Raw genomic sequence first — 12,136 nt, 5'->3', positions numbered from 1 at the left:
AAAATTGCCTGGTCGTAATGTGAAAAGGAGCAATTGTCTGTGACCATACACTGTATCAGCAGTACAGACTGCCTCCTGCAAGAGGCAGGTACTTCTAGGTCCAGAGAATATCAGAGTTCAAATGTTGGAAACTTTTCTCCTGCATCTATCATACACAGACTGGCTAATTGTTTTTTATAATATCATTTTCCTTACACGGTGAAGAGACTGCTACTTAACAGGACTATAAAATTTTATTCCTTTTAATAAGAGCACAATAACTAGTGAAACTATGCTTAGTCAGCCTGCGTCACAGGGATTATGTTTCTTTAAGTTCAAAGATAGTGAAATAAAAGTTTCTTCTCATTGATATTCAGAAGTTAAAAACAATCCCAAACCCAACCAAACTAATTTATTTTTTTTTTAAAGTCTTATACGGTAAGAAAAGATTACTTTCCAGAAAGAGACAACACTTTTGTTTGCAGCACAATATTTGTTCCAGCCTTTGTCACTATATGTTGTCTGTGTATGTAATTTCCTGGGGCAGGTATGATGCTCTACTCTTGCTTCTCCCAGATGCCTTTCTGGATCTCTCTGTTGGAGGATTTGAATCTCATACACGATTTAGAACTTTTGGGTGCTGCTCTGATTTCTTGTAGAGTTGAATTTGACCTAGAGTATGAAATACTTAGAGGAAAGATGCTAGGTTAGAATTAATAATCAACTACATTATCTCATTGTGAAAATGGTTAATTATAAGTGATGGTGTTGTTAGAGTAGATGAACTTATAGATACAAAAGTCATGTAACTTTTGCATGACAGGCTGAACTGTGATTATACGATATACAATTGGATTTTTTGTTGTCTGTAAAGCAAAAGCAGTTGGATAGTGCCTGATAAAATGATATTTTAGGCCATTGGAATTATCATTTTTGAAATCAATAGTTGCTTTCTGTGAAGGGTGCCATTCAGATCTGGTTTCTCCCCACTGTCCCAGTGCAGCAATTGGGATTTGTACCTTCAGTATCTGTTGGGCAGAGGCCAAACAAAATGTATTACAAAGGTTCCATTAAAATCCTGAAGGAAATACCCACTTACCATGGGAATATTATGCCCCTTGTGCAAAGGAGAAAATGGAAAGAAGAGTCCTCCAAGTAGCAGTCACTGCACACTGCCTTCAAGAACTTCTTTGAAAGCTATTGATTGTGGTTGCTGCTTTCACATCTTGTGTTCTGTAGACCCATGTGTATGTTACTTCACACCTCAATGAAATTCTGCAGGATACTGCAAGCAACAGTGGAGGCTCTTAGCATCAGGACATATTATATTTTTGATCTGCCTTTCTCTTGACTGAAGGACTAAGTGCTAAATCACAAAATTAAACTTGCTCATTCATTTTCTTCTTCTGGAACGTGGCTTTCAAAAGCAAACAGTTCTATGAAGATGTAATTAATGCTACTACTCTGGGAAACTCTCCATCTTTATATTATACTTCATAGTTTACAAACACACTCACCCACCTTCTCCTGTGATACTCAAAAATGCTTTATATAAAGCCAATAACTAAATATAAAGATGTTTTCTCATCCTCAGTATTATGCTCATCCTGCATGTGATACTTTGCTGAACTATTTGCTGTTTACTTTGAATAGTTATGCTTTCAATACTTGTTTAAGTATAGATTTGTATTTATCTAGGTAGCTAAATACCTTGTGAGTGGCCCTCAGTCCTTATTGGTTTCTGCTTTTGTTTCTAGAGCCTGTGCCAGCCCACAGGGACTGGCAGAATGACATGGAGAGCAGCCCGCAAGAACATCACCCCCTTGGGACCAGTCGACTGCTGTATCACATTACGGATGGAGACAACCCTCTCTTGTCACCACGCTGCTCTATCTTTAGCCAAAGCCAGAGATTTAATCTAGACACAGAGTCTGCCCCTTCTCCACCAAGTGCTCAGCCTTTCATGATGTAAGGAAATATTTTAATTCTATATTTTAAATATTTTTGTACAATCCATGGTCTTTGACTCCTAATGGTTTGGTTTTTTTTCAGTTACTGTTATGTCATAAACAAGAAATTTTCACATTGTCCCATGTTTTGACATGGTTATTTTTCAATACCAGAAATAGGATCTAGCATGTTATTTTTTCAGTAATAACACAGTATGAGATTGTTTGAAGTCTTTGTTAATTATAGTTAGCAAGAACAGTTTAAAATGTTAGTTAATAATTAGTCTGATGAGTGAACATAAGACAGAGAGGGCTATCAAAGTATAGTACGAAAAATTTCAGCTGTAACAGAAATACAGCTTGAGTCATTCACTGCATATGAGAGTCTCATAGAACTTCTGAACAGGCCATAGTTGTGATCTCCAGAAAGTAAGCTGTGAGTTTCCGACAGAAACCAAACTTTCTTAAAAGCTTATATACATAGCTGTCAGCTGCATATGAACAATAGTCGGATCTATTGATTTGCAATAGTAAAAACCAAAAAAACTAAACTGTCTTCAAAATGATAATGTTTATTCCCAGTAATGAACTCCTCCCTGAGCTTATTTTTACAGATCATGTTGTTACAGTCTCCTGTTACAGTTGGAAGATTTGTGAAGTAAGATGCAGTTGTTAAATGTAAATACTGGATCAGGTTGTGACCTACTAGATTAAATTTTTAAAAAATATTCAGAAATCCCATAATTAATTTAAAAAAAGAGAAAGTGAAAGACAGATGGTGAACCCATTAGTATACCCTAGATGTACCTTCAAGCAAAAGCAATTATTTTATGCTTACTTTGTAAAACTAAATTGTCTCTACACTGTGAAAGAACCTAGCTGCAAATTTTGAACTGTGGGGGGAGTGTTAAGTGTGCCTGGAACAAGGCACAGTCCATTATAGCCAGTTCTTTGATCCAGCTACTATGCTTTTGGCTTTTGCAGGCCAAGAAGTTCTTCTAGATGTAACTGTGAAGAGTGCAAAGAACCACAAACAATAGCACAACTTAACAAGCACCTTCAGAGTCTCAAGAGAAAAATTAGGAAGTATGAAGAAAAGTTTGAGCAAGAAAAAAAATACCTGGTAAGATAATAATTGAGAAGGTAAAGGGAAATACTACAAGAGAAAGGCACGAATCCCAGTGCATTTAAACTAAAGCAAAACAATAGGAAAAAAAGGTATTTTTGGTAAAATGTAATAGGAAAATTATCAGTGAGGGAATATATTTTTATCATCTTTCAGTGTACACAGTATTTCTGATACTCTAACTTGCAATTTCTTCAGATTACCTTTGTTGAAAAATACCCGTTTTCTAGCTGTGTGAGATGTGAATCAGTGAAATGCTGCTGTCAAGCTTGTGAACCAAAATGATTCAGAAGATTAAAAGCTACTTATTTACTTTGTAGAAGGCATTTGCTTGGAAACTGTTGTTCTGCTGTGCAGCTTCCTTCATTGAGGCAGAGCCCTGTAAACCTCCAAGCATAGGGCTCAATAGAAGTTGGTGGCAGAACTTAGAGAAACAAAAACTGTGGTGTGTTGCTGGTGGGTTTGAGGTCAATGGTGTGCTCTGGGCACATTGAACTAGTTTTTATAAAGTGAATCATGCAGTATAAACATATCAAAACATCAGTGATGCTTAGGATCTGTACAATATGAAGCAGGGAATTTTGTAATATTTGATGACTACATTAAAATAAAAATTCAGCAAATTGTATACTATCTTGTAATCTTGGCAATGACTGCAAACTTAAATGTGCCTTATGGTCATCATATACTCATAGGAGTAAAATTTCTTACTTTAAGTCATCATACTGTGACCTAAAAATAAATTATTTCAGAGGGTTAATTTTGCACAACCATTTTGCAGTTTTAAATATCTGAGTTTTGAAGATCCAGTGTAAATTAATTTTAATTTGGAGGTAATTTCTAAATGCAAAGAAAGAACTGATATACAAAGCTTTTGCTGTCTGTTACTTTTGAAATCACTCTGTTGCACAGAATTTTTTCATTGGGTTAGTTAAGCATTTCAGCTGAAATGTTTAAAGTGCTGTTTCTCAAGAGAATCCCTGTCTTAGAGCAGCAGGGGCTTATCCCTGCAAGGGCCAGAGTGCTTCTGTTACCATCCTGGAAATCACTTAGGAACTTCACTAACATTAGGTATTTGAAGTCACTGAGATTACTTATCCAATTAGTCAATGTTTTTTTTTAGTATCAGGGCCAAAATACTCAGATCCATGTGGCACTGTGCCACAGTGGGGAGAGAAGGCGTGATAAATTAGTACCATGATCAAGCCAAATGCTCTGCTTGACACTGATATAGTGCAGCTGGAGGTACAAACATTTTTTTAGCACACTGTGTGTGGATAGGTTTTTATCTGTGTGATTGTATAACCATCAATTTCTTCTTTTCATTTTTGTTCTTCCTTTGTTCTTTACATTCAGCCTTCACATGGTGACAAGACTTCCAATCCTGAAGTTCTGAAATGGATGAATGATTTGGCCAAAGGTCGTAAGCAGCTCAAAGGTACAAAACAGCATGTCGTTTCACTTTATTGCTGAAGCTTTTGGAAGTAGGAGTGTTCCTGGAATATTTTAGAGTTAGTTTTCTAACCTCAGTGCTCTGCTTATTTTTCACTAGTGCACAGCAATAGGTCTCCCAACGACAACAAAGGTATTAGGTGATATGACTTGCCTTCGTTCCTGAAAGCAGGGATTAAAGTAAAGCCAGTTCATCCCTCATAACAAGGCTAATGGGAAATGGGAAAAAGATATCGTAACTATAAACATTCATGCAAAAGGCAATATTATTTTGAATATTTTTATGAGAGTCTGAAATACAGAACTACAAAGTTAAAAGTGTCCTTGTAATAGTACAAATGTAGGTGCAAAATGTTTCTTTAGGACTGAGGTTACACAACTCTAAAGCTTTTATTTTTTTTATCATAGAAATGGATCTTTCTGTGATATTAGATTTGGTCTTAGGGTCAAGTTTTGCCCTTGACTTGTCTGCACACCGCTCCATTAGTGTCTGTGGAGGTATCACATGCTTGCCCTCAGGGAGAATGTAGCCTGGACTGATTGATTTTTTTTTTTAAAAGGCTATTTATAATTTATCTGAATCTTTTTTTCCCCATTATAAATGGATTTTCACTACTAATTAAATTGTGGTATTATGTTTCCTCTGTGTTTTGGGTATAGTTAAAAATGTAGATATAGAAGATGTGATTGTGGTAAATAAAGAATTAGGAACTCACTTTCGGTAAATTTCTTCTGGAAAGCTCTCCCTTAAATAGCATGCTGCGTAATAACTAGATTTCTCCCCCTCCCTAAACATTGTGTTACAGGGAAGGGAAAATGAGAGGAAATTACCAAACTACATCGTTAACTTTCTGAAAATTCTCTCTCTGACTCAACCGTAGCCAGCCAGGGGGTCTAGCTTTCATAGATCAGCCTCCCCTGCACACCCAACATTCCTTGGTCCTGTGAACACTCTTGATTTTATTATCCTGAATTGCAATTTTGCTTTTAAGTGAAGCAAGATTCACGAGGTTCATGAGACAGGTGTAACTGAAATGGAACAACATTTGAGTGCTTCTAGATCCTTCTTCAAGTGGGGAAGGCTTGCCCATCCTTCATATCTCTATGACTTTAATAAAAATTACTGTTTTCTCCTACAAACCTGGCCTGTATCCTCAGACTGTCATAGCTTAAAAAGTTATGCTACTGCTTCTGCTCGGATTTCCATAAATTTAACACATTTGGAGCTATCAGTCTCCTGCCTTGCCCAAGGTCCTTCGCCAGCCAGGCACGTACTAGGAACAAAGCCTGGTTTTACAGGAGCAAACTCAGACCTTAATTCAATTTCCTTGTTGCTCTGTGCAGGTCCCTAGAGCTCCAGGGTCTTTGGCTTGGTGTCAAGCTAATGTACTTACATACTTTATTGCATCCAGGCAGCTTCCTGACTGGGAAGCTAGGACACACTGTAACCTATATGTCTTCTGCTGGGTTGCTCAGGTGCTTTTCGGCCAAGGGAAGTCATTTAAGCAAAGTGGCTGATTCTCCTTGTGAGGCCCAGCTCAGCAGCCCGGCTGGGATGGCGAAGCAGCCTCTGGAAGGGAGGGTTATGGTTTGGATTGCACTAGAGGAGAGTGGGGTTGGTTATGCAGACCTGGAGTACGTGTCTCCAGCAGGCTGGCTGCCCGCATGGTGGGCTCTGTAGCACAGCTTAACCTCCCCATCCCTTCTCAGGGGAGCACCTTTGCTCTGTGCCTCACCTGTGCAGCAGCACGGGAGGGCAGGCAAGCACAGCTGGGGTGAGAGTGGGGCAGGTGGCTGTGGAGGCACTGCTTCTTGGCCAGGAAGGTGTCTGTGAGGGACTGCATCCTTGCACATCAGTCCCTACAGCAAGCTTGGATGTTCTTCCTTATCCAGGCACCAGATCAGTTGAGAGTGCACAAGGGTAGTGAGAAGCAGGGGGAAAGAGAGAGCTCTGCTTCCATATCCCTGTCCCCCCAGACCTCCCACAGATACTCTCAAGTGCTGTTTGTCCTTTAAAGCCCCACTCTTAACCTCACTCCCACTGAGATTCTGCACTGATTCCTTCCCAGACCCCACTCTTTATCCCAGTGCCTCTTCAGTCCTCACCTTTTGTGTCAAATATGGGCTTGGAGGAAAAAGAGAAGTAAATTATGTGCTATAAATTTTTATTGGCCTGGACACATCTCATCCCTTGACCATTGGATTTCCCTTTAACCAGGTAAAAGATGTTACATGTTGAAATGAAGCAGAATTACTTACCTACACATCTGTGGTATGATACTAATTGTATGCAAGAAGTAGGGATGTATTTTTTTTTTCTTGTAGTGTCAGAGGAAACTTCTTTACAAATATTTCTAATCTGTTTACTTGCCAAGTGATTTGCCTTTCAGAGCTGAAACTCAGACTGTCAGAAGAGCAAACCTGTACCTCTAGAGCACCCCAAAGAAATGATCATTGTGAGAACACTGGGACCTCTAAAGAGGCTGCCACACAGGAGGCCACAAGCACAGAACCTGCTCCCTCGGTAGAAGAAACTGTGGACAGTGTATTGAGACGATTAAAGGAGAAAAGACAACACTTTAACCTTCCTGAAGCTATTAAGGTATTTAGCAAGTATGGCTGTTTCTTTCAGAACTTTATCATCCGAGGGAGACAGTAATGAGTGTGTAGCTGTCTCAGGGTACGCTGGTGGGTGTGCATCCTGTGTCTTCTGGCACTGCAGGGCATTTTCTCTCTAAGAAGTTGGGAGCTCTAGTACAGTTTTCCCAAGTGAGTTTTCTGTGAAGAATTGCACAGAAAAAGAGATGCAGAAGGTTTTTTCAAACAGTGATAAGTGCTTTTTGCCCAGAGATGCCAGTATAAAACTGTTTGCCAGGCACTGCTGAAACCTGCCTGCTTGAGGTTGTACGTGCAGTGTATTGAAGATGGTGACAGCGAAGGGAATCCTTTCTTAAGTACATAGAAACTGTGTGACTAAAAACGTTCCTGATGTTATTTTGACAATAAAGGTCCCCTCTCACCTGAGAAACGCTGAAAGCTCTGCCCGGTGCTAAGATCACAGGGACAGCACTACTCTCCAGACAGCTTTGCCCTTCTGATCTTGTACGTTTGTGGTGATACTCCCTCTGCTCCTACACATTCTCAATTACTCTTCTAAACGTAGGAGCAATATTCCATGAAACATGCTTGCATGGCTGGGCAAGTTACTATTGTTTTTAGGCTAGTACATGTTTTAAATTCTGCTATACCTTCACACTGCTGGTGTGTTACAGGGTCTGTCTGAAGCTGTTGTTCTTCAATACATACTTTCCTAAAAATACATACTTTCCCTAAAAATTCTTTTTTGGGGCTATTTTTTCTGTTAAAGGATGTTGCTATCCCCAATGCTACATAGCCAAGCAAGACAAAAAATTCTGTCCTAAAATCTTGTTTTAAATTCTGCTATACCTTCACACTGCTGGTGTGTTACAGGGTCTGGCTGAAGCTGTTGTTCTTCAATACATATTTCCCCTAAAAATTCTTTTTGGGGGCTATTTTTTCCGTTAAAGGATGTTGCTGTCCCCGCCTTCACACTGCTGGTGTGTTACAGGGTCTGTCTGAAGCTGTTGTTCTTCAATACATACTTTCCTAAAAATACATACTTTCCCTAAAAATTCTTTTTTGGGGCTATTTTTTCTGTTAAAGGATGTTGCTATCCCCAATGCTACATAGCCAAGCAAGACAAAAAATTCTGTCCTAAAATCTAAATGTTGACAGTAACATTTAGACTCTGGCTGATGAACAAAAAAGGGGACAGGGTGAGTGGGACAAAGAGGAACGATGAATTAAATGCTAAACTATGTGAGAAGTAAGAAATTATTCTGGGTGGATTTCAGTAACAGAAAGTACCCTGCAGGGATAATTTTTAATTTTTTTGTTTTGTTTTGCTTCTATTCTCAGTTATTAAACAACTAGTTACTGTATAAAAATGAGAATTGTGCATAACAATGCTGTGCTTCTGAGATCTTGAGCTCTGCATACATGACTGACTTTTTAATTGTTTCTTTTTATAAACTACTTTTTTTAAAACTTGAAATGGAAAAAGTGTTTCATAACCAGAACTCCTTTGTAAGAAAACAAAAGATGACAACAAAACCGTGCTGTTCTCTATATAGTCCTAAAATCCCAGCAGTGCAGACTGTGTGATAATATTTTCAGTTGTTGTTTTTTTTTTTTTATTAAGCAAGGAGTGAGATCAGATGACACCAAAAGAGATGTCAATGAGGACATCCTGTCCAGAAAAACACTCTTGTAGAGTAAATTGGGTGTAGGTCTCTGTCCTACCCACTTTTTGATTAGTTTCTCAATTTCTCATTTTCCAAGAGAGAGTCTCCTAAATCTGTGCAATGGCAGTGCTGGCTTGAAATGTTCTCATGGAGAATTCTGTAATGTAAATTAAATGTTTTCACAAGTTAATATTTTCAAATATATTTTTTAAAGATCTTATTTATTTTTTTCTTGTATTCTTGTAGAGAGAACTTGTGTTGAGAACTTTCCATCTGTTAGCAAAGATTTATGATAAAAGTTACATGAAACTGCTAGGGAACAGAGGCTTGAAAAGGAATAATATGAAGTCAAATTGATCTATTTCAAAATGATATATTTTATCCATTCCTTACGTATAATGTTAAAAATGATTGTTCACTTGTTTTTTGAGTAAGAGTCATCATAATCAAAATGATGAGGGAGAATGAGGTTTATAGCTTTGATGATGTGAAACGAACCAAGGATGTCTGCTGGTTACAGCAAATAGCAAAGGCTTTTTTTCAGCTACATGCAACATTGGTGCTACTGTAGATATTTTTTTATGTGCAACCTTTTAGTTTTTATATAAAATTTAGATCCTGTACCAGAATCTGAGCTAGATTAATAGTAAACTAAATAGCAGCTAAATGTTTCCTTTTTTAAGATTTAGTTATTTGGGGAAAGGATAGAGTTTCCATAAAAGCCTGCCTAGTTCTCCCCTGAAGTCCAACTCTGGAAAGCCTCTAAGGCCCTGCTGAAACGCAAATGAGAGAATGAGTGTCTTTAAGAAAGGTGCAGAGAAAAATCCTGAGCCACCCATATGTCCAAAGAGAACAAACCACAAGATATGAATACAAAAGAGCAGATTGTGGGTTTTCAGCACAAAACACCCTTCCTGCAAAAAAAGCCCGTGAGTAAAGTTACTGAATGAGAAGACTTAAGAGAAAACTGGGATTATCCTGTGAATGATTCAGTAACCCAAAAAGGGATGGCTACCTGTAACTATTTTTTAAGTACAAGGCTTTAAAAAAAAAACAAGATTAAGACTATGAATGCAGGAGTTCAGGAGCCATAAGGCAAATAGACAGAATTTGAAACATATTACTCAAAACCCCACCAAATGCCAAAATCCCAAATCCAAATCCCAACTCCTGATTTTTAAGACAAGCCCAATGTGTAGTGGCTGGGGATGGAGCTGCTGCCCCAGTCACAGTGAGGAGGAGGAGGAGGAGGAGCAGCCCTGCAGTGCTCAGCTCTCCTTCACCCGTGGGCTACCATCAGACTTGGCCCGACCCTCAGCTGGAGTAAACTGGCATCGCTCTAGGGACGGCTCGTGTCAGTTGTTGCCTTCCTTTAAGATTTTTCTTATCATTTTTGGGTTAATTGCTGCTTTGTAATGAGCCACCATGCATCCCCAAGTGGCAGATGTAGACCCTGGGAACTCGCACTCCTTGCCCCGTGGGGACAAAGCGCTGCCACCTCCGCATTCAGGGAGCTGACTAGTGGGGAAGACAACTGTATCCAGCATTTGGTGTGCCTTCGTCCCAGGTTAGGGGAACCACACTACTACTTTAGCTTGACACCTAACCTCCTTTTCCTTTCTTTATAGGCAACAAATAGCTTTTCCCTTATGTTTAGTTTGAAGATTTGCAGTCTGGTCCTCAAGGCTTTTCTCAAGCTCGTTACCTTTATCTATCTGTTCTTTCATTACTGACCCGTTTCAGTTTATCTTTTCCTTGGCTATAAGGCAGTGGTTTTATGCAACTGGCACTGAATTTCGTGTTGCTGTACCCAGCTTACAGTCAGGCAATTCTGTAGTTTGTGATTCTACCTGCCCTCTCTGATTTGAAATTATCAGCCACTATGAACATAGCTGAACACAAACCCGTATTGAGATTGCTAACAAAATGAGCTAATGAAATAGGCTCAAACACTAAACCCTCTTGAGATTGTTTCTCATGTGTAAAATCAATATTAATGATCACTCCCTGTTTCCTCTTAACCATTCAGCTGCTCCAGGCTTAAGAGTTTTGGAAAGAATTAACCTTGTATTAATTGCAGAACTAGCAATAAGTAAACCAATTAAGCTACTTTATAATACTCCTACATTCTAGTTAGCAGCTTGTCTCTTAATGTGAATGACAGATAATTTTGGAGCGATTAACTCATGCTGACCTTCAAGGCAAAATGTGGTTAGTGGTACTGCACTACTTTTGCATTTGGGCAGCAAACAAAGAAGGGTTTGCTCCTGCTGAAGTTAACAGCAAGGTACCCCTTGGATATTAGGAGTGCATTACGTCTTCAGGGCTTGATACATTTTTAAAAAGTAGAGGCTAATTACTAAACATACTTCTCCAAGTTGTCAATAAAAAACCCTAGTCATTGACTGTCTGCAGAAAGGCATATTCCACTTCCCCCCCAGCTCCATTGTTCTTCACATTACTTCATTGTGGTGGGTGAGGTCTCCTCCCAAGCTCCCAACGCTCGGCCCCAGTTCATTGCCAGATCTGTTGTGATCTGGCAGAGACTGTGGAAAATGACATTGGCTTCACGTGCTCCTTGCTGTTCAACCCAGAGGAAAATATGCAAGTGTGAGGAAAGGGAGAGGAGAAGAGAAATACCAGTTAAATAGTGTGCTCCCTGCAGCAGACACCTATATATATATGTATCCTGGTGTATCACCAACACCGACAAACCGCAGTGCTGAGAAATCAACATTCAGCTTCCATCTTTGTTGATCTCATCTTTCATATTGTGATTTTTGAAGAGAAATAAACTGCTGCTGTTAGGTGTTCAGCCCAGCAGCACAAGAAGCGCTGGTGAGGAGGAAAGCCCACCTCTGTTCCCATTGTCAGTAAAGGGCTGCTCTTTCTGCAGCTTCCCCATCACGGTCCTACAGACACACACTGTCCTGCCATCATTTCCTGCTGGCTGATCAGATTATTCTTCTGCTTCATTTTAGAGATAGCACCTTTTTCTAGTATGCTCAGCATTTATGGGGTGTTAACTGTGGTATCACAATGATTGGATATTTAGGGATTTCATTGTGAATCTCTCATTCCACTCCATAAATGGGTTGTATTTGCATAGCTGGAGCTTCCTGTTCTTCATCCCTTTACAGCCAAGGCAAATCTATTTTTCTTGATGAATAATTAAAAAATCGAAGAATGTCCTCCCTGCTGTTTTGCAAGTTTCTGAGTATTTTGTCTAGAATGGTGGTCGTTCTCATTTGTTACAACTAAACAATGTTTAATATATAATAGAGAATGCTATTTATGATTTATGCACTGATCTGGCAAACAGACGTTAATAACATACAGATCTCATTAACTAATTTCTCCCTAGG

The 12,136-nt window shown here is 39.1% G+C and overlaps 1 protein-coding gene across 4 annotated transcripts in view; it reads left to right on the top strand.

Annotated features, from left to right (window-relative positions):
* The window catches only part of FAM13C (family with sequence similarity 13 member C), a 126,949-nt gene that overhangs the window by 105,754 nt on the left and 9,059 nt on the right, over positions 1–12,136 (top strand). For all 4 annotated transcript variants that reach the window (XM_014940508.1, XM_014940511.1, XM_014940509.1 and 1 more), the window contains 4 exons: positions 1,737–1,947; positions 2,913–3,051; positions 4,411–4,492; positions 6,897–7,108. In XM_014940508.1, coding sequence (XP_014795994.1) covers positions 1,737–1,947; positions 2,913–3,051; positions 4,411–4,492; positions 6,897–7,108 — 644 coding nt within the window. The remainder of the gene's footprint in view (positions 1–1,736; positions 1,948–2,912; positions 3,052–4,410; positions 4,493–6,896; positions 7,109–12,136) is intronic.

This window comes from Calidris pugnax, unplaced genomic scaffold, assembly GCF_001431845.1.
Source record: "Calidris pugnax isolate Ruff unplaced genomic scaffold, ASM143184v1 scaffold39, whole genome shotgun sequence".
NCBI classification, from domain to species: domain Eukaryota; kingdom Metazoa; phylum Chordata; class Aves; order Charadriiformes; family Scolopacidae; genus Calidris; species Calidris pugnax.
This window is presented reverse-complemented; position numbering and strand designations above follow the sequence as displayed.